The sequence below is a fragment of the Apostichopus japonicus genome, chromosome 17 (genome assembly GCF_037975245.1).
Source record: "Apostichopus japonicus isolate 1M-3 chromosome 17, ASM3797524v1, whole genome shotgun sequence".
In the NCBI taxonomy this organism is placed as follows: Eukaryota; Metazoa; Echinodermata; class Holothuroidea; order Aspidochirotida; family Stichopodidae; genus Apostichopus; species Apostichopus japonicus.
Genome location: NC_092577.1, coordinates 6,034,915 through 6,062,237, shown reverse-complemented (window position 1 = coordinate 6,062,237; position 27,323 = coordinate 6,034,915). Strand labels below are relative to the sequence as shown.

The window sequence follows — 27,323 nt, the reverse complement described above, 5'->3', positions numbered from 1 at the left end:
AGTAGTAGTAGTACTAGTAGCAGCAGGTAGTAGCAGGTAGGCCTACATCTCGTAAGAACTTCAGATTCGTTCGCCGTTAACATCGGGTAGAGTCTAGGCTTAGATCGCGAAAATGTTCAGTTCTGATGTTTAGAGCTGTAGTATTCTACGTACTAGTTGCGCGAATGTTCAAACGCGAACTGCATGCTGGGTTGATTAACGTTAGTGTACGATCAGTGGTTCCTGCATCCGGTGTACAGACTTAGGCTAGTATAGGCGGACTTCCCTCGTAGAGTGTGTATGTAAGGCTAGGTCGTGAACATACGTTGTGTTCCTCGTTAGGTCTTCGGGCCAAAAAAAATCACCTGTTCGTTATTGAACGTAACGAACGAAATTTGTGAAAAGTTCCGCTACCGTTTTGTTCCTGAAGAAAGCAACCGATCTCCACCATGTAATATTGTGACGAGCCCGGCTCCTCCGATAGTAAAACTATATCGGGACTCGCGATAGAAAGGTACTGGGATATCTTGATGCCGTATTTATGCTTCTTCAGGAGATGTCTCGAACGGGCGAAAACAATGAGTTCACAGAAAAACAATTTGACAAGATCAGATTTGATTAATGATTCGGTATAATTTCTTCTCTGTCGATTCTCTTTACAAATAAAACTAAATTACAATGATTTGACTTGACTTGACTCCGTCAATTAAACAATTAGGAGTGATGAACTTTCGGCGGAGTGATAAATTTGCTGACCAAGTGATAAATTTGCTGACGGAGTGCTGACGGAGTGCTCAATCTTTCGGCCTCCTTTTACTTTTAAACCTTACTTCCATCAAATCTCTCTGCGCACAATCAGTAGGCAGCCAATGAACTGACCATCCTGTATTAACTTAATGATATAAAAATAAGTGCACTGGCACTGATCTGCCCTGATTGGTTGGGAGTTTGGAAGTCCATCCCCTTTCTTATGGAAACTTCCATACCACGTGAGAGAACCTTCTCGAATGTTCCACAGACATAATGGAATCTATTTTGGGAAAAAGCCCTGTACCAAGATTCAATAAGATAGTTAAAAACTTCTCGTGGGAAAACTGAATCCATGACCTAGATAAATACATAAGAGGCCCGTAAGGTGTCTCGATGGAGTGTTTCGGTAACATCAAAGAGATGGTATCACTATTTCATAACAGTATCACCAATCCACATCAGCTTCGGCCTACTTGCTACAACTTACAAGCTAAAATGGCAATTAGTGGTAATTATATATTGCATTACATGAATATATGTTTATCCCTTATTGAACATAGTACCAGCGTAACTATAGGCCCATGCCCGATGCTATTTAAAATGCATTGTCTTGAAATAGCCTAAGTATACCCTACTAGTACTAGGCCTAGTACTACTTAAAAAAGGGACTCGCAGGGTATACGAAGTTACGGTTAACGCACAAAAAGAAATAGAATGCACTAGATTACAATAAAGGCCTAGACCAAAGTCCTCCGTCCGTCCGAAGGCAATTCCGTTTAATGTTTACTTGTATGTAGGCTACACTGATTCGTTGACAATTATGAGTTGACTATGACAAACAGCAGCTAGCCTATTATATTAACTTATAGTATGACTTTAACGTTAGGTCTACGTAACGCAAGCGATTCAAATGCATTCGTCTACCCAGCTTAGTCGTGGGTCTCTAAGCATATCTCGTTCTTGTCACGTACACTTTCATAATATCAAAACATACCTTCGAATTTTTCAATCAATTCTTCCAGGCCCCAGTCTCCTATAACGTCATGTTCATGCCATTGTAGCTCGTTATCGCACACTGAGTACGTAACGTTTTCTGGCTTAAACGTATATATGGCTGTGGTTACTATAGTACATTTAGTAACGATAAATGTCGACAAACTGGTACAAGTATCGCTAGGTACGGTAAATGGGTGTTCACGGTACGGTGGTATCGTTTAAACACTTAACTTACACTAAGAATCCAGCTGACGGGAGGTTTGACCAATCAGAATGCTCGAACTGAAAGTACACTTCCGCAGGTGTTAAAAAATCCACGCTGCATAAAATATGTAACCCTACTCAGGGTCAGAGTAACCCTTCAGGTGTAGGGTGAACGGTTACACCTGGAAAGTGTTAAAATTCAACACTCCATTTTTTTGCGTGTATGGCATGGTCTGCTTCTCATCAGGTTTTCCCTCATTAGCCACACTATGCTTAGATCGAGATTTCTCTGAACAAGATACATTTCCTTCAGTAATTGACTCTTCTAGACAAAGTTCCCTGCGTCATGTTGTACCGGCTTGTCGTCTCTAATATATAAACAACACCTCATTTGAGTCACTGGTATATGGATACCTGCGTATATATTCTGTCTATATACGTACTATTGTATACTTTAAATGTTTTTCATCGTTATTATATAACGTACCATTGGCACAGGCTGGGGGCCTCACAATCATATTGCGCGCTAGGGAAAAAAAAAATATGTGGGAGCTATAAAAATATATTGGATATGTGACCAGTGCAAAGAGGGGACCCGCTAGCGAGCTTTTTTCTAAACATGACTGCAATTATGTGTAAATAGTCTATCATGATTGGTCGGAAAAGTTACGTCATCACCATTGTAATCTTCACTTTGAGGTTAACAAAATGTATCGTTGCAACAGAGATATACCCGTCAATATACCCGAACTGTGTTTATTCAATAGTTTCCTCTATATATGATTTAGCCCAATGAAGATACATATAATTCAACAGTTCAGTTGTGGAAGTTACGCCTTGATTTTTCGCGCACCATTTCCAAATTTTAGGCAGTCCTAATCTAGACACGCAATTAACTCACGTATTGTACTGATTCAAACAGTTGCTGTTATCTTGTTTAGCCTATATTCATTTAAGAATCGTGAACTCTCGTATTGAAGCCGATCTTAGTGCGCCCGTTCCACGAAACTTATTCCGATTTCAATAGAAAGGCTAACGATTCTTGAATACGGTTAACACGAACCCGATGGAATTTAGCGTATGTATCATAAGTAAGGTTAACATTAAAAGTGGTCATGGCCCCATTTCGGATCATCAGTCGGGGGGAGGGGGGTTCAGTCGGTGGAATGTTGCAATCAGGGGCGTCAATCCGATTTGAAACGTGGGGGGGGGGGGACGTAATCGATTCGAGTATAGAGACTGACTTCGGTCAGCTTGCGGCTTTGATAAGCCTATGAGGCTTCTTCGCGAGTTCCTGCAGGAGGATCTAATATACATACATACATACGTATTCCGGCCGTAAGTACTATCTAAGCGGAGCGCCACCATCAGTTAGTGCGCAGCGTACCAAGAAAATTTCAGATTTCAATACCTGCCAGATCGCTGGAGATGGCACTTGTCAGGCTGGATAGCAGCCATCTAGTTGCGTGATATCGGGTAAAAATTACAAATTCGTCACTCAAAAAATCTGCAATAAAGTTCATGCGACCTTAATTTTTGGTGGATTATTTCTTTTATTAGTGATTCCAATTGACATGAACATTAGAACCCAGTGCAAGTTGACAAGTGATGCGGCGAACTGGAACCCCAGCCCCATTTTCCCTATGTTTTAGGATAGAATACCCCTCAATTGTTCGAACCCATGACAACTAACAATCTGTGAATAAAGTTTTTCGTCAGACTTAGAATAGGTCCCATGTGAGTGGTGGCTAAAGTGATGAAGGCATCCAAATAAATCAGTGGTTGTTCGTTGGAGTCCTCACTCAAGTTACTTCGGTTGCTAGGTGGATGTGCATCTGGTAATCGGGTGAATTCTGGTCGGAGCGTACTATGTAACCACCGTGTACCCAGGAACGTAGCTAAGGCCTGATGATTGAGGGGGGTGTAGTGGCTGAAAATCCAACTGGATGGGTTTTGAAGCCAGAAAATTCCGACTGCTGCTTTGTACCCCCCGCCCCCACCCCCACCCCAACCCTCGCGCTACTCGTCAACGATACGGTCAGTGTCAGTCAGACACCCAATCTTTCGCGACAGCACTTTTGTTCCGAACTTTATTTCGATACATTTGTACCCACTGGAACTCATTTCATAAATTGATTAGCCCCCCCCCCAACCCCAACCAAATATTTTTGTGAAATTTCGGGCAAAATGCTGATAAATTTTCGGGCACCTACTGAAAGAAAGATAATTTGCAATGTGTTTTTCAGTAGTTAAACTTATATTATTATTACCATTAATATTGTAACGACTTTCAAAAATTCTAACCAATATGGAAGGGTAATAAGACGGAAATGATTGCATGTTATTTGCATGCGATGTTAAAACCGATGCATGTCTATATGATATGCACATTAACATGTGGAACGCGCAAGTAGCGCGCGAAAAATGTTGGTTATATTTTTCGGGCAAGTCGTTACAACCCCCCCCCCCCCCTCCAAAAAAAAATCAAATTGGCTCCTACGCCTATGATGGTAGTTCTATTAGGCATTTTGAATTGGAGTATTCAAAATCATACAAAGTTTGTACGGTAGAGTATAAGAATCACGAGATACAATTTCTCAAAGTGGCAAGGATCATACGAAGTTTTGTACGGTGGAGTATAAGAATCGCGAGACACAATTTCTCAAAGTGGCAAGGAACACGTGTTAAATATAACAGATTAAAGGTAAATTTGGACCGACATTTTTCAATTTTTAGGTCATGCACAATCACAGGAATAAATGAAAAGGCCTAGATAAACTAGAGTGCGACAGTCGGAAATTCCGACTGTCGCACTCCAATTTTCCAACTATCGTCAGTTTGACCAAGTTTGGGGTGAGACACTCCCACACCCCCTCTAGCGACGTCCCTGCGTGTACCCAGTGTTCTCACTGTGGAATAAACTCCGGTATCACTCAACAACAAGGTAACATGGGATGCGCTGCCACGGAATATGCTCCCTATTTCATTTTCCCAATATTAGGGAACGGGCACCGTCTTTGAAACACCATCTACAACTAAACAACAACTATGTTCAAGCTTTGGCTTTAGCTATGAAGTGCTGTCTCTTATGATAATGACGGAGCGCACTAGTTTTCTACTGGAATCGCCCGAAGATGCGGCGTCTGTAATCCGAGGAACCAACGAACTTCTCTGCTAACTCCTCAGGCTTCAACTGGGCTAGACGTTCGCGGTGAATATAGCACACCATCACATGGTTCAGCCTATGTTGAGTCATGGTGCTCCGTAGCCATATCTTCAAACGCCTCAAAGCACTAAAAGATCTCTCGGCTTTCGTCGAACTGGCGGAGGAGACGAGGAGCAACCACAAGAGAGCTTCGACTTCCCCAAACATAGCCCGTACCACTGGATTCATCAACTTGAGTATTTGCCTATACCCTTCAACCGACGACAACTGGAACTGGCCTCGAAAGAAAGGCAGACTAAGCTTAAGATTGTCGGAGAGCTCAGGGTACCAACTCACGAGATCTGTGGAATTCTCCATTCAGCAACATTGAGTGATATTCGATGATATGAATCCTAAGATGTGTAAGTCCTAACCAAATAGAGACACGACATTACTCTTTTTCCAAACGGTGGGGGACATATTGTTTCCCCCACCCATCGAAATGTGGGGGGCGTGTCCCCCCGCCCCCCCCCCCCTGGATTGACGCCCATGGTTGCAATCATCCTGGTGAGATGTGGACTCGGGCTACGGTTGTATCATCACCTCTCACTTCACTGTTTAAGTATTTATTAGTAAAACATTGCGTTGAGGGTTACTTATATGGACCTGCTTTATAGTTTTAATATACATCAGAGTGCTCAAATGTCTCTTGCTGAAGTTAATCAACGGAAAACTGACCGGGACGATCAATTTGAACAGAGTAAAATAGTATGTTTCTAGAACGGGACTCTAAACACGGACCCTTGCAATCTAAATATTACTTGTTAGAATACCGCTCTATAGCTCATTATTTTTTTTTTTTTTTTTTTGTCAAATCGTGTATAATTTCTTTCCTTGTTTTTATTTGTGTAATAAACATTGGTGTTAAAGTGGTTTTCATTTACGTAAACCAATATGTAGATTTCTTGTCAAGACATATTCAGAGTTGGCCATCGCCGCTTGTAGTTTCATCTACACAGTTTGCGTACTTTACAGGCATATTACGCACATAGGACAAAATACATCGGAATCTTACAATGTTTATGTATTAATGGACGTAACAGAGAGCAATTCATATACGTACAGCAGGTACTTTAGAAAGGCTGATATGACAGAATAAACACAGCAAGGCATAAATATCAGATATGAATTGTATTATCAAATAAAGTCTTTGATTGTGTAAACTATAAAACATGAACTTTGAAACCAGTTCAAATATAGACTGATTCCTATCGATATCTATTTAGCATCCAGGTTCGTATATTAGAACGTCACATGACCCACACGACGCCATCTTGTCAATTGGATGTTCTTCATTCCTGTTTCCATATATTCTTCTTTCGTAATTTTCATCTGTTATTAAAGGATTAAAGGATTTTAGACTTAAATTTTACTCTGGATGATAAACCCACAAAGCGATGATCGTACTGGTAAGTAACGTACAGGAGACAGTAATGGTGTGAAGCTATAAACTGATATACTAAACACGTCATAAATAACACAGGCTATGTACTGATATACTAAACAAGTCATATATAACACAGGCTATGTTAAATTTATGACAATCTATTACTATACATACATGGCGTCTTCAAGGCAAATTCAATGTATAAGAATTATAATCCATGTCTGTATGATCATATATCAATGTCGATTGTATTTATTTGAAGGGAAGAATTTTAAGCTCATGTTAGTCAAACTATAATTATGTAAATCCTGGTTATTTAATAGTTCATTCATGCAGCTACAACATATCTCTTCCAATCAGAACGTGCTCTCCTTTCACTTTATCGCTGTCAGACCAGATTATAAATAAACTAACAGTGAGTCCTGTCGAAACAGAAATGAAGAATTGTAATACTTTCATAGCAAGCCGTTCGCGCCTTTAGGCTTAGGTCCAACTTAAATGTATGAATCGGGATGAAAATCAGTTAACAGATTCCTCAAGGTATAGGCTTATTTTCAGCTTGCAGTTATATGCATGAGAGAGATGCAGTTGTCTTACTTTCTATCCGTATAGAACATGGAATAAATCATGTGGGAAGAATATGGACCATTGGATCAGTTTTACTAAGATAAATCTAGTGGGAAGTTCATCGAACATGGTATAAGTTAGGCATATATGTGGGAAGTAAAGAGAACATTGAATAAGTTAAAGGCTTACCCGGTGGGAATGAAGTTCTATTAGCCTAGTAAAACCACGGTGAAGCATTACAGTATTATTGAACTCTACAAACTTCCTGATAATTAGGAAGATTATTAATATTAAAACAATAGTATAAACAGATTTAGTTTAAGAAGTTAACTAATTTTTATGTTTTTTTGTTGTAAGTTAGCAATCACATGACGTATATATTTTGCTTTATCAGGGTGATCAGAACGGATGAATCGTAATTGTTACTTTTCTGAAATTATTAGAAAAATATAAATCATGTGAGATTAAAACTAATATAGTTTATGAAGGAACCGTTACTAATATTTTCCTATGCCCGAGTCTCAGTCGTGGCGCTTAACAGTGGCGTCGCCAAGGGGGAGGTGGGGGGGGGGGGGGGCAGGGGGCGGGGGGGGGGGGGGCACGTGCCCCCCCCCCCCTGAAAAACCGAGTGCCCCCATCTAAGATTTGGGTTGGTAAAAAATATATATATATTTTGTTATATTCAACTCCCATCATCTGAGTTGGTTTTTCATATGGACAAAGAAGCACAGTAATTCGTATTTTCTTCAAATGAGCTGCGAGAAAATGAAAAAGTTTATCCTTGACCGTCGGGTATCGAAGTCGTAACCCGCGCCATCACAACAGGTGTCAATATTTACATTGAATGTGTCAGTGCTCACGCCTTACCAGCGGCTATACACATCCGCTTCGCGAGCTACATGACTCATCGTTCAAAACAATGAATTTCCCTGTTCTGGCTGTGCTGCAGCCGTGTTTTTATTTCCTAGGAAGTAGGACGAATATTCAGAGAATCACTAGGTGCAGTCCAATAAAATTCCTGAAAATTAGTAGGCCACCCCTTCTCTCCAGAGAACACTATTTCTGGACCTTTCTCATGATTCTGACATCAGAATATGAAAGAACGCGCTTTTTTTTTCTGGACCGATGAGTAATATCGTTGCTCTGAACCCTAACCTTGATTTCGAAACAAATTTGAGAATCCCGTATTTTTTGTGGACCCATATATTAACCCTGTTGTGTAGGGGGTGCAGAGGTCATTTGAGGTCAGATGCTTGTAGGAACAAATGGCGAATGTTCACACCTGCATACTGAGCCATACTCGATGTGTGATCAAAGTTTGGATTGCATGGTGAGATCCCTGATAGGAGCCAATAACGATGCTGGAACCTGTTAAATCTTAATAGATAATGGGCGAAAACAAGAAGGACAAGAAAGGAGTCGGGGGTCATGCACACATTAATTGAACAAATGTAGGTTCTATTGATAGGATTAGACATAATATCGACAGCATGTGGTTCATATCCTCTGCAAAATTCTGCGCGTTGTTAAAATCATTACCTCAAAAATAGCAATTTCTGGAGATATCTTCAGAACGAATTTAGCATCAAATGTGGCACCATTTTGCATCTAGCCCTTCCTACGTATGCAAAAATTTTCCAAAGGGGAGGGGGCACCCTTAGACCCCTCCCCCAGGACGGCGATCCGTTTCCACCAAAGTGCCCCCCCCCCATGAAATGCTGGTGCCCCCTGTGCCGCCCCCCAGACTGAAAAGTCCAGTGACGCCACGGCCGCTTAAAACAGCAGTTTAACTTAGGCTAACAATGTTAACCTGGTAGGCTAATACTATACACAAGAGTGTGTATTGATAACAGTGGGTCATCTTTCTCTCTAATTTCATCAAATAAAGGTTACTGAGGAATAATTAATCAATTTGATTAGATCCTCACGTTAATATTTCGTCACTTTCGCGCTTTGTATTACATTATAACACACATTAAAGTGGCCATGACACGAAAATTTCAAAGTCCTATATTTTTGGGATCCATCAAAGAATGTTCTCTAAAACATGTATCAACCAATCTGCCAGTTTAAAACTTGATTTTTCAAGTCGAAAATTGAGAATGAATTTACCCTTTTCGGCGTTTGAAACTTTGTTTACTCGAAAATTTTCCGATTCGCATGACGTCATGTGACGTCACGTTTTGAACACATATTTGTTGTCGCTGCTACGGTACCATTCACGTACACAGTAGACAAGTACACATACCACTAGTAGTTACTAAACAAAACACCGATCACAAGTGCGATATCAAATCAAAATTTCCTGTGAAATGGCGGATCCAGAGCCAAATGCGGCAACCGAAGTTCAAAGTGATAATGGTTCTTCACTAGGCAGTGAAATTGGGCTATAATTAGAGTGCCCTTTCTCATATTCGAAGCAGAGAGTGAAGGCGATGATCATTCCAATATTGAACCGAACGCTGAGGGTGGAGCGGAGGTGTTAGAACCGTATCAGTTCGAGCCTGTTAAACGAGCCGAAATTGAAGCTCCACAACATATCGAAGAAGAAATCCGTTCGAAACCATTGCAAGGAACATACAACGTGGTAAGAATTTATTAACGAAGCATTTAAAAACAAAATCCAGTCCATTTTGTGCATGTGTTGTTGGAATTCGCGGAACACCCTAAACCGTATTGTGCGTTGTGTTACGGTATCTTACAAGCCATATGTAGAGTGTGTAGTACTAGTAGGGTTGGTTGCATACTGAAAGTTTGGCTCGGGGATGTAAGTTGCATTATGCAGCCATGCTAGGTAGGCATATGTGTTATTTCATACTCATTATTACTTGGCTAGTACTTTGGCCTGGAGTTTTGCAAATCAATTTTCTGAAACAAAAGAATGTTTCATGATACATGGAAGGTGTAAAATCACAACAAATGTAACCATAACTGTAGGCCTACATTGTGTGCCTGCTTGTTATTGTGGACATCATGGCCAACATTAATACATTTTGAACTTTCATAAATTTTTTCCCAGGCAGTACAGATACATAGCCTACGGTCAACAGGTTCAATGATACTTGGGGTTCCTAGCAAGACACGTCAGGGTTGTGCTACCATCATGTGCAGTCCAAAGGATCAGAAGTGATTTTCCAGCCAATGGTCATTACACTGGATTCAAGTTGCCAGGAGAAAACTCATTGTATAGGAAGCCTTTCTAAACTACGATTGTGTTGGATTATCAATCCGTCAGGGTTCCCTCAGTGTTGATATATTGAAATTCAAGACTTTTAATTCAGGATGAAAGGTTATTTTCCAGACCCAACATCAACAATAAAAGAAAAGGCATGTTTTGAAGCATTTGGACACAAGTATTGGCGTGACCGTGATGTCATATAATATGTGCATAAGGGAACGGGCATTGACCTTTTTAGGGGCATTTACCTCGTTTGATTCGTACCTTTAATCTGGAAGCCAAAATATCCATATCACCAATGATATTTGACAGAAAAGTCATAATAAAGACCAATGGAGGCAGCAATGTTTAGACTGTTTCTTCAGCAGCAGTTGGTTTGTTTTGTAGTCTTTCTTCAAAAACTCAGCAGTACACCCTGTTAATGGTCTTCGATTGTTTTAATGCGTGTGATGCTGTGTTTCACATTGCCCATCAGTGTTGTACGTGTCGTCGTGCGTGGGTAACATTTTTGCATGTGAGTTGCGTCGTGCAGTGTTTCTTGGTTTAAATAACCCTGTATTGTATTTGCTTCTGGATTATTCTAATTAATTTGTCACAACAACGATTAATAGCGATGGACATGCAACTGCTTTGTAGGCTTAAAGCAAAAAATTCATGTAAGTTGTTTTCTTTTAACCTCCTATGATGTCACAAATTACATTAGTGTAATTTAAGAATGATAATGTTTATGGAAAGTACAGTTTTACTTTTATGTCATATAATACAATGATTGTTGTTAATGTTAGTTCAGATTGTCCAGAATGACTGTCTAGAACTGATATTGAATAAATTTTGTTCAATGATTTAACACTTGAACTATGTTGTGTGAATTTTTGGCTCTGTGACTTTAAAATAAATCGCTTTGAGATTTAATTAAACAACCTTTGGAATAAAATCTTTTTACCTACCTATTTTGACTCATCCCCATTACCCCCACTCCCTCCACAACATAATAAATGGTTTTCCTGGAATAGGAATAAGAAATTATTGCTATAATTAACTGATCCAGCATATTCCAGAAATAAATTGGGGCACTGAGATTTGTTCACAAGAAGATGTAACCCATCGCTTCTGAAGCTAACCTCATAGCTTATTAGTATACAATAGAGCATTGAAGGGGGTGTTAATTTAGATGATACAGTAAAATCTCTTCGTCTATTGCGACTTCAGTGTAGTAACGCTAATACTATAGTACTACTAGTGCTCGGCGCGCTACCTTCTAAGGATCGCCACTTGCCCCATTGGAGGTTTCCTGTTCCCCGATCTGGTCTTCAGAGTAGTTTTTTGTGGATTACTTGACAGAAGAATGACTCTTTTATGTCGAACCGTTAAAGTCCATTTGTTTTATTTCATAACAAAAAGGAGGGATCGTAGTATGCTTCCGTGAAGTGTTCGCTTCATTCGGAGCTGCATACTGGCTAGGCCCAGTGAAATCGGCGCTGGTGTTGTGCACTAACATGGTCATAATCGCCGTGTTTTTTTTCGTCCTTCAGCCATGGATGAAGGCTAATTGCATGGGTAATGATATTTATGCAGCCCCAACAACACAACGGACCGGCATTTCTCTCGGATAGTTTACAACAGTTGTAAAACAAACTTGAAATTTCTAACGATATAGCGTAATACAGTGGTTGTTCTCTCAGTGTAAATGTGCGTGTACTGTATATGGAACGGTATGATCGTCGCGCATCCGATACATGCCTGAGCTTTGCACGTGTGTTCCTAACATGACGTCATCATTGTCTTGTTGTGAAATCGCATTCTCAGATATCTATTTTCGGATGCGAATATTAAAACGTTAATTACTAATTAGTCCTTGAGGTTTTCAAGGTGTTGAGGATAGTTTTGAACATAGATTTTCTCATAGATTCAGAGGAAGTTACTCTCGATGAGTTGGATTTTTCGTGTCATGGCCTCTTTAAAGATCAAATTGGAAAATGTTTAACAAAGGAAACAGATTTTAACCTTAGCCTACTTTTTGCAATGAACCTTGACTATAGTCAAACGTAGGACGTACATTTTTTATCTGATGTCACTTTCGATTAGCATCGATAGAATAATAAAAATTAACTCAAACAGCTTCTTTAACATGCAAATAATAACCGTTACATCTACAATTAAGAGAGTGAGCCTGGCAATAAATGTGAAGCCCGCCATCTAAAATGATGAGCTGTAGGTGACATTCTAAAAGGATATCGTGAATATTGATAACAAAACAGAGAGTTGAATTTTCAGGGTGGGTTGATATTAGATTACCTCAAAGGTCGATGTTTTGTGTAAAGAATAAACAGTTAATAAGAGATAAGGAGAGATTCACTTTGATGTAATCTTTGTCGAGCCAGAGACCTGTTGGTAAAGTGACTGGTTCTGTTGACTTATAGAATTACACATTGATTTATGATAATTTTGTTAAGTTAGTTTTATCCATGCATACTGTATCTTTATATTCAACAGATCATCGCTTTGAGAGATAATCATGGATAATATCACTCAAAGGAAAACAAAAGTGAAGACCCAAGTTTATTCCCCGAAAGTTGTTGTGACGTCATAATCGATGGAGCGCCTTACAGTGCAAGGTTTGTTGTGATTACATAGTGTTATATTAGTTACTTAAAGATGAACGATAGTGATTTTTCACCATCGACGAAAAAATACGATTTTATTCAAGAGTATTCTAGTTGGTTTCCATTTTACACATGTGAAAATTCAAGTTAATCCGATGTTGGGAAAGGCTTAAAAAAAATTCCTAAACTCGTTGATTTTTTAAACAAAAAATGGGCTTTTCGCGAAAAGCGATATGATGATCACGTGATCTACAGTGACATGTGACGTCATTATGATGATAACAACGTGAGTGTACTTCAGCAGTGTGCACTTAGTGTGTAAGTTTAGTTGCAACCTACTCTATATTGGACTCGACAAACAACGTAAACCACTAGCAAAATCCAAGAAATTGCGTTGTAGGGGGATGCAACAGAACGAATGTGGACTCTACAATAAGTTTTTTTCAATTTTCCAAGCGGAAAAAGTAGTGAGAGATATCGGAAACTCTGGATACGATTTGTGAGGAGAACCAGGAAAGACTTCATCGCACCAGGAGTTTCTCATGGCAAGAATGTGAAAGTTTGTTCTGCCCACTTCACAGAAGATGATTCTCGGGCCCAATTGAAATTTGCGTGTGGCAAGGTCACTAAAGTAATACAAGTTTGAAAGATTGATGCTTTTATGCCGCATTATTTATATATATCCCGATAAATGCAACAGTAAGTGTTGGAACTGGAAGACATGTCAGACGTGAACAACCTAATGACTATGTGAGGAGGGAATCCACGTGCAAATTTCAATTGGGGCATGGACGTCGCTTAGGCAGAGTTTTTGGGGGCAGAGATGTGTTCATACCCTCCAAACCACTTTAAATGTAATACGAATAGGAAATGTGTGAGCGAAACAAAACATCGGTTAAGTATTACTTACGGTAGCGCACACTGTCACTTATGTTTGCACAGTGTGAAAGTACCGTTTGCGGACCTACGTGAAGTTGGGCTAGAATACGATTTCTCCTGAAGCCCAAACCACGAGGCATGCATGTGAATAAACGCAATAGGCATTGCATGTAGTGAGAAAATTGTTCGAGCTAGACTAACAACTCGATTGAGTTCAAATGCGGTTGTATTTCAAGCTCAATGAAACCTTTCTGTTGGATTTAATGACGCACGGAACAAGGAACGTTTATGTTTTACAGTAGGCCTAGTGCATACAAGCGAATCTACTTTGTTTAGAACTTTGGATTTTCTTTCGGATGTTATACTAATCTACGTTTGAGACTATCATCACTATTGTTATTGTGCCAGTTTAACTGGTAAGTGAGCACATTCATACATCACTCTGTATAAAAGCCGCCAAAAACGTGATCTTGAGATTTACGTTACTTTGGGTCAGCTTGCGAGTTACCTCTTCAGATATTGGGAAATCGTTGCGAAATCGCCGCAAATTTCGTAAAAAAAAACTTGTAAACACGTGGTGAAGAAATCAAGAAACACTATGATATTCATTATCTATTTATGTCTTGAACATTACGCCGGAAAATAACAGTTATGCTGACACGAAATGCACGCACAGCTCCGTACTGAACAGTTCACAACAGAAAAGATCATCACAGTGACGTCATTCACTGACCTGAGGGCTGTTCAAGGTCGTTGCAGTGTTTGAAAATTCCTAAATTACGGAGGCGAAAAAACGATGTTTTAATTCCCTTTTTTATAACTTTCCGGTGTGCTATTTGGAAAATTAAAAAAATATGTTGATTGGTAACATATAAACTACATAATATATGAAAATGAGAGATTTTTTTTCTGTCACTATCGTTCTACTTTAAGCATAAGAAAGCTGATGTTAAAAATAAAACATTGATAAGGATTTAGTCCTCAGTATTGTTATTCCTCTTACAGTGTATGATCGAGAGTTCAACATGATTTGTTTTACACATTATATTTATATTTTTTAAATAAAATGCTAGATTTGTGTTATGTGTTATGAGTGACTATGTAAAATTATGTGATATAATACATTTTTATAATAATAGATATAATCAAATGCACCGAAAAAATCTCGTACTTTTAACTCCTGGACTGCAAGTCAGGACTAAGTTCAGTTATAAAATGTTTAAGTTTGTAGCAAAGAAGGGAATCAAACAGTAATCCACCTGATCGAGAGCAAAGTATTGAAATATTTATGTTATTATTACTTAATTCACAAAGTGCGAATGAAGTCAACATCTACTGAACTCGAGAATAATTATACCAGTTGAAATCGACATCTACCTTTTAGATTTGACCTAACTGATTTGAAGTATTATATGGACGCATATACGGCGATATAAATTTGCACATTACTGCGATTTAACTGGTATAATTTTGTCGTTCACAGTGACATCAAACACCTAGCCCGCCATAATTGTTTCCAGGGCAGTCTATAAAGGCACTGACACGCCCCAACTTTATTGACCAAAACATAATGCTTACAAATCAACTTTTGTTCTCTTTTCAGACAAAAAGGACATTCTCATCAGTTCTCTGAAGAGCAGGTATAAACTACAATATGACGCAATCCAGCCCATACCGTACATCAAGGACAGACTATATTGTGTTAACAAGGTATTTGTTGAGGGCGGTACAGAGATAAATGTTGTTGAAGGAGCGACGCAGGAGAAAGGAGGACCATGGGTACGTGTGGATTCGTACAAAGATATCTTCACAGACCCTCGAATGAAAGCCAAACGGCGCATCATAGAAGCAGAAGCCGGGTATGGTAAGTCAACAGTGGCCCTACAGCTCGCCTACGATTGGTGCAATGGTGTCAAGGATTCACCTTTTAAAGACGTAGAGATTCTAATTCTGCTCCGGTTGAGGCAACTGAACAGCAAGATATCTATCTATCACGCAATTAAGCTGTTCTTAGCACCTAACGACCCTCGAATCAAATCTTCTGATATTAAAGATATCATTGAAAGCTGTTCTTCTGTAAAGGTACTCCTGGACGGGTATGATGAGTTTCCTGATAGGGACGGAGCTACCGAAAGTGACGTAGAACGTATCATTACCAGCAATCTGTTTGGGAATATTGATGTTACCCTGACAACCAGATATCTTCCGAAGGATTATGACAAATCAAACACAAAATTTGTTAGGTTAGTTGGCTTTGACGAAAAAGCACGCGACCAGTACATTCGCAAGGCTGTTACTGGGGAAGATGACGAAAGCGTTGCTAAAGTTAAGCGCGCTTTGAAAGCAAACCCGATCCTGGATGACTTATGTCAAGTTCCTCTCATCTTTGTCATGTTTTCTCACATGTCCCACGAAAAGACACATTTTCAGAAATTCAAGTCAGTCACCGAGTTCTTTAGTTACATGATCCAATGCTTCCATAGTCATCTTAGTAACAAATCAATGGATAAAAGCGCAAAGGCGTATACTATTGAGTATGCTGTCAAATACAAGGAACTTAGTAAAGTAGCATTTGAAGGTCTCTGTGGTGAAAACAAACAGTTATCATGGCGTAAGGATGGACTCTGTACACGACTAGGTCAAGGGTTTTGTCAACATTATATTGCAGTTGGTATCTTGGTAGAGGAAGAAGTGTCTGCTGTGACAAACGAACAGACTTCTGCTACAGACATACAGACAAGGACTGACGTAAGGTTCTACCATCAACTATTCTGTGAATGGTTTGCGTCTTTTAGACTGGTAGAAGTTGTAGCTGCTACAAGAGGTACATCTGAGCTGGAGAATGTTCTTGATAAAGTGGATCCATTTAATCTTCAGTACCTCTATCGATTCACCTGTGGGATTAACTCAGCAGTTGGGAAGAGAATAATAGAATACTTGAAGAGCAGAGAAGATGGTGATAAGTTTGCCATCCTCTGCATCCTGGAACAAACTGGTGAGGTAGATGGAATCAAGGACACCGTCAGGGATCTGTGTTCAGATGAAGTTTGGATCAGGAACGAGGACAGCAAGCTTCTTCAGAGATCCACCTTCCAGCTCTTGGAGATTGCATCTAGATTTGATGTAAGTATGTTCATCATATGAAAACAGTTTTGTTACGTTAGTTTCTGTCAACTATACCAAAAGAACATAATGTTGATTGATTAACTAAATATACAAAAAAAGCAATATCGAAAACAAAATTAGAAAAAAAAATCCACTTCATGAATGTTTACATTAAATTCAGCGCCAAACAAATCTAGATAAATGTATATTACATTAAACTACACAGCCCGCCAAGAGAAAGTCACAAGTTATCAATGTATTGTTTTATATCAATTACATCTTGTTACAGATATATATATGTAGTTATAGTTATGAGATATGATTCTAACCTATTGGAATTATAAGCAAAGATAGTTCAAGAATGAAGTCTACTGAAATACATGTCTCAGATAATCTAGACAGACAGCGTTCCATCCGTTCGTAAATACACGATTCAGATCTCTAAAATATGTAAAGAAAACCAAACTGTAAACTCCATTAAAGGGTCAAAGAGTTAATGAATTAAACGCCACGACTGAGAGATTATTGATCGAATCTACACAAGCCCGTACAACAATTTGCTTTATTCACTTCTCAACATGGCCTTCTACAAAAACGTGGAAAGGAACATAAGATTCAATACCGTACCATTCACCGGTAGTTATGTGAAACATGTCATAGAGGTGCAAAAATGATTCAAACTGAAATGCTATGCAACACTCAATCATGCACAAAGAACAAGGTAACAGTGTAGATTGATTCCACGATATATTCGAGTTTTCTTATGGGTATCTTGAAATTGACGCTGCAGGAAGGTTGATAGGGTATATAGTGTGATGTAGTATGTAGTTACTCTTAAGACAAAGAGGCATGTCACTTCAGTTCAATTCTTTAGCAAAATTCCCAAAAGGGATGTAATGTAGTATGTAGTTATATCCCCATCATATTACTTTATACATGTGCTTCCATGCCTCTTTGTCTTAATAGTAACTACTTACTTCCTGCTCCCGAGTTTATCCACCCCTAACCCACATCATATTCGTAGAAACCCCCTTTGTCTTAATTCCATCAAATATTCATGCATAACCACAGATGACATCTGGTTACATCTCACGTGTATTACAAATGTGGTTAGTCATAGCCCTCTCCTTTGTCAGGGATGAGACTGAGCCGGGGAAAAAAAATTGAAATTTATCGACCGCCGTCCTGGGGGAGGGGTTTAAGGGGAGGGGTGTCCCCCTCCCCTTTAGATTTTTTTTGTCAGGTAAGGAGGGCTTAAATGCAAAATGGAAAACTCTAGATGGAATCTATCACATCACGTAACTCGCCAAAAAAGTGTGGAATTTCTGCTTGTATAATTTATCCATTAGCTTTTTTGAACCAAAAAAAGGCTTTTTTGCTTGCTTTGTGCTACTTGATTCCACCACTGATCAAATTCGGTGTTCCTTCCCTTCACAGTCCAGCATGTTCGGCAAAAAAAAAAAAAAAAAAAAAAAAAAAAAAAAATTAAATAAAAAATAAAAAATAAAAAAAAAATAAAAAACGCGAATTACGAGAAAAAACTCGGAAATGAAAAAAAAAAAAATCGGAAATCCGCGTTTCCGCGGAAGAGTCTCATGCCTGTTTGTCCCTTAGTAATTATAGGTAAAAGACTCTGTGACCAAGAGTTTATGTCACAGAGAGGTTATTGCCCCTTTATAGTAATTTGTAATGAATTTAATACTGTAGTTTTTTAGTACGAAAAAAGACTAGCATTCCAGACTTCAGAGAGTGTAGGTCAGATACACTATTCTGGATTTGCACTCCAGCAACAACATCAACACAGAATAAATCAAGCTTATTTTCTACAATTATATATATGTCTGGAGTTTCTCTTTATCTGCTGTTAATTACACTTATTTGATAACGGAGCCCTGAACAAATTGAGCCGTAGCACCCCGACGTAACAATAGTTGCACACATTTCGAAATGAGTGATTTCTTGACGTAGGCTGTTCCTATCAACGTATTGGACACTGCCTGGCGGTAAAACAGGCGAATGCTCACTTATCAGTAAAATATTGTCTTAAATGGTAACTCTAGGTAGAATTTGAAATCTAAGGTAAACATATCCCTTATAGTAATGTAGGGTATGCATATCCCTCATTAAAATCTAAGGTAAACATATCCCTTAAAGTAATCTAGGGTAGACATATCCTTTCTTGTAATTTAGGGTAGACATATCCCTTATTGTAACTAGGGTATACATATCCCTTATTGTAATCTAGGGTAGACATATCCTTTATTAGCCATAACAGTGTTGTTTTCCAATGAGTTTTGGAGATGTATCTGAGGAACTAACAGTCGACAGTATTAAGGTACATTGTAAAGGCACTTTTATTCATGGAATTCACTTGTTTATTTTTATTCATTTCTATTAAAGTAAAAGTGTAATGGAAATTCAACCTGGACTGTCAGCAGTGCGTTTTAATGTTCAACAACATTTCCATATAACATTCCAAGTGCCTAAAATCATCATTTAAGTTAGCCTCTCTGGTTTTGTAATAGCCGTATTACTCAATTTGTTCGACGTTTGCTTTTGATTTACAACCAGTACAAACATGACAAACACATATTTATTTCTTTAATTCCAACATTAATTCAAAAATAGCTGCATCACTTAAAAACTGGCCGCGAAACAATGAATTATGTATTTTGCATAAGGGTCTGCGAGGTTTGAACGGGGCCACAAAAGTGTTGTTTAGTTGATCATCAGAGGACCCCTGGTGGAAGTACAGGGGTAGAGTCATATTTATTGTAGTGCGCATGCGCGCTAAAATATTGGGATTACTCGCCCGTTCAATCATATACATGGCTGGCTGGTGAATGCCAGCTCAACATACATTCTTCATAGCAATCTCAATATCACAGGTTGTTACGCAGGAAACAATCCAGACCCAGATATGGAAAGAGTTGTGGCGGCGAACATTAATTCTGCACAAGTAAAGAAAATAGATCTCCTTGAGTAGCATACTTCTTCAAAACAATACGTAAAATCCTGTACTTTGGTTTCATTATTCTCAAATTAAACAAGATATGTAACATTTGAACGCATTTTAGTTAAAAACATCCTGCAAGAAAGTTGCAAGCAACAAATGGTAATCGTATTATTGAAGTGGGGAGAATGCCGCATTTGGGTGCCAAAAATGTAGCAGTGGACTGTAGTTTAACAGATAATTCTTAGGAAGCGATGGTCAAAGCAATTACATAGGAATCTAAGTACTTTACTAGTGTCGTCTGAAGAGCTGCTGTATTGTTATTCACTGGACCCTGGATATAGTTAGCCATATTGATAGATCCAAGTGCCAGAATAACATGGGATGACGGCAGGGGCAGACTTGGTCTTAAAACCGGCCCGGGCATTTCCCACCTAGACCGGCCCATCATTCATTGATATGCTACTTATATAGTGATCGCCGCCCTGGGAGGGGTCTAAGGGGAGGGGTGTCCCCCTCCTCAGTGAGATGTTTTTGAAGTTAAGGAATGCCTAGAGGCAAAATGTTGCTATATTTCTCAATTTTTTAGGTTACAATAATCCTTTCAAATTGACCCAACAATAATTTTCCAGAAGCAACACTTGATTAAGCTGAGGAAAGTTAAAACGTAAACAAAAAAAGACAAACATATATGTTTTAGACTAGATTTCCTTTAGTTTTTCAAGCATTTTGTGACAACATGCTTGACGAAAATGAAAAAAAAAACCTAAATAAAATCCATTAGCACGGACGGGTTGCCAATAACACGTTATTTTGTTACGAACTTACAGGCTTACTAACATGGTAATTTCATGAGCTGATTCCCACAGTTAAAAATATATTTCTACACAGCGCGTCTGTATTCTATTATGTAGGCCTACTGTGAAAATATAATGTAATTTTTACCAGGCTCCCCAGCCCACCGGGCATTGCCCAAATGCCCGTGTGGCCAGTCCGCCACTGGATGACGGTTATGATGTCCCGGGGTTATCACTGACAATTCAATAATAGGAAAATAGGCAGCTACCAACTTTGCAACATTAACACTAAACTGGTAAATGCATGCACAGACTAATATGGAAGTATTACACAAAAGGAGGTGTGTGGGGGAGAGGGTGGGGAGGATTGAGGGTTGCATTTTCACGGCATCTTTTAGGGACAATTAGGCTATGTCACTATTTGAGTGGAGCACTGAAATAATACAAGCAAGACAAATGTTTGTCATGTGCCTCTCAGATACCGGAAATTACCCTTTCCAGACATTAAAAGTTGCACAAACACTCCACTTACTCGAGTCATTATAAGGGCGAGAAAAAAATCAAAGTTCTAAAATCAGGAGTATAGTACTTACCACACTGGTCGCCATAACATGTCTCTGTTGTGCAAAGTACTCCTACTCTTTGCGAAAAAGCGGGTATAATCAAATTCAGTTTCAAAGTCGAATGCACAATGTATATGTGAAGACTTACAAATGATCTAGTTTTTTGCCGTACACCACATAGCGCCATCACTTCATTCAAGCCTCCACTTCTTAAACAAATGGCGATAAACTGTGCATTCTTCCTAGCTGAATTTCTATGACGAGGATACAGTAATGTTAACTTGTTGTTCAATTGACTAAGCATTGTCCAGGACTGGGTATTCTCTGTCACGTCCATGTGTTCGTCGTGATTGACAACCGTTAATGAGCTTGGTTGTCCGGTTAATCTGTGATGGTTTTAGTTATAATTTTCTTGCAGTCGCATGCTAGCTAGAGTACTTTTATAAGTATAGCCTATCTTTGGTCTACGTCAAAGGAACAAACGTCGAACCGGCATATTACAGTTGTTCTAGTTATTTTTAGATTTTATCACATATGCAGACTGATTGTATCATTTACCTTCCATACACGACATCCGTGTATGTGACTTATGCTGCTTGGGTGTATCAAGTCTGTGTCATATGCCGTTTAGATGACTAGAATGAAACTAATCGATGCTGTCAGCTTCGGAATTTCATTTTGTTATTTGTTCTAGGAAATACCAATTTATTAGGGAGAAGATATTTTTTATCTGCATGGCCCTTTAAAGCTGCCCTAAAAAGTTAATCGAGACGCATTTAGAATATGTTCCTCTTTTCCCAATGAGAAAAAAATACATCTTCGTTATCCATTTTTTTTACACCAGGTGATTTAATACGTAATGGAAGTGAAGCATCTTATCTTCAATCTGAAAAGATATCTAGTCATATATCGTCATAATAATAATATCAACTTACTATAAAACAATTATACGATACCACGGGGTACACTTCTTATGATCTTTATATTTGTTTGTTGTGTAAACAGTGACTGTCATACAATGGTAGTAAGGTACGTTCTAAATTTAGTTTGTGGTGCAGGCTAAGTAAACATCGATAACTGTAGGCAAGCTAGTTCCTGATTACGAAAGGTAGGTTGGATGTGAAAAAAATATGTTAATATACATAAAATAAGTTTATGATAACGATATATAGATACTGTAGGCAAAGAAGGATATACAGATTAAGAAGGAAAAAAAACACAACTACAGAAAGGGAAACCCTGTTTCAAAAGTCCACTTTTCTCATATTCTGATATGTAAAAAGGGAAAGCAGGTTTCGTTTTCTTTCTGGAAATCACTGGAATATGCTGCTGAAAAAAATTGTTGCTTAAATAATTTATCATAATTTTTATGAACATTATTGTCTAGGTTTCCTTTTTTCTGTTTTTGCTGGTTTTAGCTGTACCAGGTGGTAACATCTGCTCCAACTGTTATTACAAAGTACGCAATATAATTTGTAAGGGTATTACGGTGGCTCAGAAGGGAGATTGATCACCGAAAATCATGTTAAAAGATGATTTGTCTAAATTACTCTGCTTTCCTCGACTTTCGACTATAATTCCCGAAAAAAATGACTTTACATGTTGAAATTGTGTGGTTTTATTTCTGATATTTGTTATTTTTTTATAGAACAATTTAAACGGTTATCACAAATTTTCGACGCTTTATCGAAATTGAAACGTTTATCATGAAGTTTTGACGTTTATCTAGAAATGGCGACACCAAACGTAAACTGAAAATATGAATCTAATTAAAAATCGATCGTTTGATGAAAACGCATTGTTTCGCTAACAAAGGGTCCAGCTGAATGACACAGTAATGCCTTAAAGTACAATTGCAGATGAGTGGAGCTGGTGTCATCGACACTGAAGAAGGCCACAAACTGTATGTCTTGATCTAACAAGTGAACTGTGGAAGATGTGATAATGCACCCCCCCCCCCCTCCAGCCACCCCTCCCTTTGACACTCAATGTATTCAGCCTGTCGGTGCAACGAATATCACCTTTAATTTGTGTTATTAATAATTAACGTCTCAAGAACACCACGTGTTCCACGCCACCCTATTCCATGATACTAAACTGCTGCGTGTACAGGGCTATGCGCTGAATGTTAGGAAAGGTAGAACAGACACCGTTTATAACCATCACACCTTACCCCCACCCCCCCCCCCCCCTATCTCTAGTCATTCCACTAATGTTGAAGACATTTCCATGTGACAACAGTTGTGATGTTACAGAGCACGCGACATGTCTCCATGCTATGTGTCACATGTTTCATCTTACATCGAGTGAAATATAGGCTCACTGCAGTGTACTATGGAAACTGTGTACAAATATTACATTGTATGTAAATACTAACAACATCAGACAAACAGACAGACAAACAGGCCTAAGAGAGACGAGAGGGGTAAGTCAACAGTTGAATAACAAACTGTTCTTTGAGAAATTTGGGAGCAATATACTGTTTGATTATAACAAAATATACTCATAGGTAGCATGGTTTAGATTTCAATTCTAACCAGTACTCTACATACGAAGTAGTAGTACAACATACATACTTAGTTTAATAGTTTAACTATAAACGCAAGGTAAACCAGAAAGTCAAGTGAGTAATGCGTACCTATGCAAAGAGGGTCGAAGGTCAAACAAACTTCACTTCTGCACAATTAGATTTATTCTGACTGTAACCAACAATTTACATTCAGCGACCTTTGACCTACATAAAAAACAAAAGGGATCATCTGCTCACCAAGGGCTACCAACAAACAAAGTTTAAAGTTCAAGTATCTTTCACTTCTTGAGATATCCTGTAACAATGTTTGCAGCATTTGACCTCTGGTTACCCCAAACGACCTTAGACCTCCATGAAAAAGAATAGAGAAAATTTAATCACTAAGAAATGCCAACATACTAAGTTTATGGTTCAAGCAACTTATCACTTCTTGAGATATCGTGTTTACATGGTTTTCATCCTTTGACCTCTGGTGACACCAAATTACCTTTGACCTCCATGAAAAACAATAGAGATGATTTGCTATTCTAGGTATTGCCAGTCTAAGTTTAAAGTTCAAGCATTTTATACTTCTTGAGATACAGTGTTTACAATATTTTTTTTGACAATGACCTCCGGTGATCTGTCAAATGACCCTTAACCTCCATGAAAAAAAAGAGAATATCTACTCACCAAGGGCTACCAACACACCAAGTTTGAAGTTCAAGCATCTTTGATTTCTTGTGATGTTTTGTTTACGAGCCAAAGTGTCACATACACACATACACACACACATATACACCCACATACACACGCCATCACCATCGCATAGATTCCTTCGGCCTTCAGCAAGGAATGAAAACTACAAGAACTCACACATTTAAGTTCAGTTGGATTATATTTAACATAAAGCTTAATTATACAAGTATAAATGAACAACCGAAACCTGGCTGGAAATGATAATCAAACGAAAAGAGGATTTAAGTTTAAAGTGTTACACACAAAATTATCAGCATCTCATGAGTAATTACATACATAAACATGAGAGAGTATTAATACATAATTAGTCTTAACTTACCGTCCACATATTTTCAGTTAATTAGGTTTCATATTAATTTTCACGTTTATTTTCTGTATATAAAGGCGAATATGAATTGGTAAGGTTGGGCCTACATCATGGACAGAACCGAAGTATACAGTCTCTGGCCCTATACACCATTCATAGTTCATTAATATATTTATCACTCAGCAGCTTGAGGAAGCATTGTTTATAACACAACCACCATTCTTTCTATTTATTACGAAGACTAACATTGTACTACAGCAGTATTGATAGAATTAGAAATACAACCATATATAGTAATGCAGAAATATGGCGGTGAAATGTGACCAGAAAAGAAATATAGAAAAGTATAAACAGAAACAAAGAATATGATAATAATGTTGATGTAGGGTTAATGGAAATCAACGGCTCAGATTCAACGCACAAGGCATCTCGTAAGTTTGCAAAATGATGCTGGTCCGGTGTATGGCAAGCATCGGAGAGCTTCGGTTACAATATTATTGAAGATATGTTTCACAAGAGTATTCTTGTGGATTGGACATAACAAATTGACATAACTAATATTATGACATCACATGCATGATCCCCTGACCTGAACTGACCCACACAACCCATTATACATACCATGTATGCCAATCAATCCATTATACATATCATGTATGCCAATCAACCCATTTTACAGCGTAACTACATTACTCACATGCACATATTAGCAAAAATTTTGTACACATCATGCCACCCTGCCAACATTTCACTAAAGCAGAGAAAAAAAGAGATAGTAAATTAGTTTTTAGATTTTATGGTTAATTTAAATAATATAGCACATTTAAGTAACTAGTCAGCGAACTATCATCGCATATTCTGACAACAAAATATGGAATACTGTTACATTTAGAAGATTGAAGATTCAATGCACAAGGCATCTCTTAAGTTTTCAAACCACCCATTATACGTGCCACGTATGCAAATCAACCTATTATACATTATACATACCACAAGTGACAATCAACCCATTACACATACCATGTATGCCAATCAACCCATTATAAATACCATGTATGCCAATCGACCCTTCATACATACCATGTATGCCAATCAACCTATCACACATACCATGTATGCCAATCAACCCATTATACATGTATGCCAATCAACCCATTATACATGTAAATGCCAATCACCCACCATACATACCATGTATGCCAATCAACCCATCATACATACCATGTATGCCAATCGACCCACTATACATATCATGTATGCCAATCAACCCATTATACATACTGTACCATGTATGCCAATCAACCCTTCATACATACCATGTAAGCCAATCAACCTATCACACATACCATGTATGCCAATCAACCCATTATACATGTATGCCAATCAACCCATTATACATGTAAATGCCAATCACCCACCATACATACCATGTATGCCAATCAACCCATCATACATACCATGTATGCCAATCCACCCATTATACATACCATGTATGCCAATCACCCATTATAAATACCATGTATGCCAATCAACCCATCATACATACCATGTATGCCAATCCACCCATTATACATACCATGTATGCCAATCAACCCATTATACATGTAAATGCCAATCACCCACTATACATACCATGTATGCCAATCAACCCATTATACATACCATATATGCCAATAAACTCATTATACATACCATGTATGCCAATCAACCCATTATACATACCATGAATGCTAGTGTTTACACGGGTCCAAAAATCGGGAACCGGGTACCCGAAAGCCGTTACCCGTCGGGTATCCGGGTACCCGGGAAAAAAATTGTTTATATACCCTCGTGTATCACGAATTTCAAGAAATTACATATTAATCGCTATAATAAATGAATTATATTCTCTACTGACAATGTTTTCATGTTCATAAACGTATGTTTAAGGTAAGGTATAAAACCTTCCTCAATAATTTCTATTTGCTTTTTTTCTGTCATAAACTTGTTAATTACTTAATATAATTAATATAATTAGTAGTAATGTTGTTAAAATGGCACTGCCGCCGCTGCTTATGCTTGCTCTCCACGTCTATTGGATCAGACCATAAAATATCCCTTTAGGCTTTTGCTCAGTTGTTACTACTACTATCTATTATGCAGGCCCAGGGTTCGCATTAGCCGCGAGATTACGCGATTCGCGCAATTTGATCGCATTTGGAATACACGATTAGTAAAAAGCCATTTGCGATTATTATATTTTAGTTATCCCGTCTACAATCCATAAACATGTCGTAAAATTCCTTGTCAGCCTTTCCTTCTATGAAATAAACGAATGAATAAATAATAATTTCTTCCACATGGTAGCCTAACACCACACTAAGTCAATGCATGAGAAATCTAGCTAAGCCTAACCATCTCTTTATTCGTTGAAATTGTGACGCAATTATAAGATATCCATGGAACACATTCATTATTACTGTTACGTTCGACCACATGGCTGCATAACACCACACTAAGTCAATGGGGTAATCTAGCATAGCCATTTGTTTATTAGCTGAAATTGTGACGCAGTTATAAGATATCCATGGAATACTTCGTTA

The 27,323-nt window shown here is 38.3% G+C and overlaps 2 protein-coding genes across 17 annotated transcripts in view; one reads left to right on the top strand and one right to left on the bottom strand.

The window, feature by feature from the left end:
* The window catches only part of LOC139985117 (NLR family CARD domain-containing protein 4-like), a 468,217-nt gene that overhangs the window by 370,223 nt on the left and 70,671 nt on the right, over window positions 1-27,323 (top strand). The window contains exons 1-3 of one of the 13 annotated variants that reach the window (XM_071999332.1): window positions 6,247-6,543; window positions 12,760-12,881; window positions 15,352-16,871. The exons of 10 other annotated variants lie outside the window; for them this stretch is intronic. In XM_071999332.1, coding sequence (XP_071855433.1) covers window positions 12,860-12,881; window positions 15,352-16,871 — 1,542 coding nt within the window. In that variant the 5' untranslated portion in view covers window positions 6,247-6,543; window positions 12,760-12,859. Of the gene's footprint in view, window positions 1-6,246; window positions 6,544-12,759; window positions 12,882-15,351; window positions 16,872-27,323 lie in introns of those variants that run through there. 2 more of the 13 variants (XM_071999333.1, XM_071999334.1) reach the window with 2 other exon arrangements.
* LOC139985143 (uncharacterized) overlaps window positions 1-27,323 on the bottom strand; it is a 272,368-nt gene that overhangs the window by 220,696 nt on the left and 24,349 nt on the right. The window lies entirely within an intron of this gene.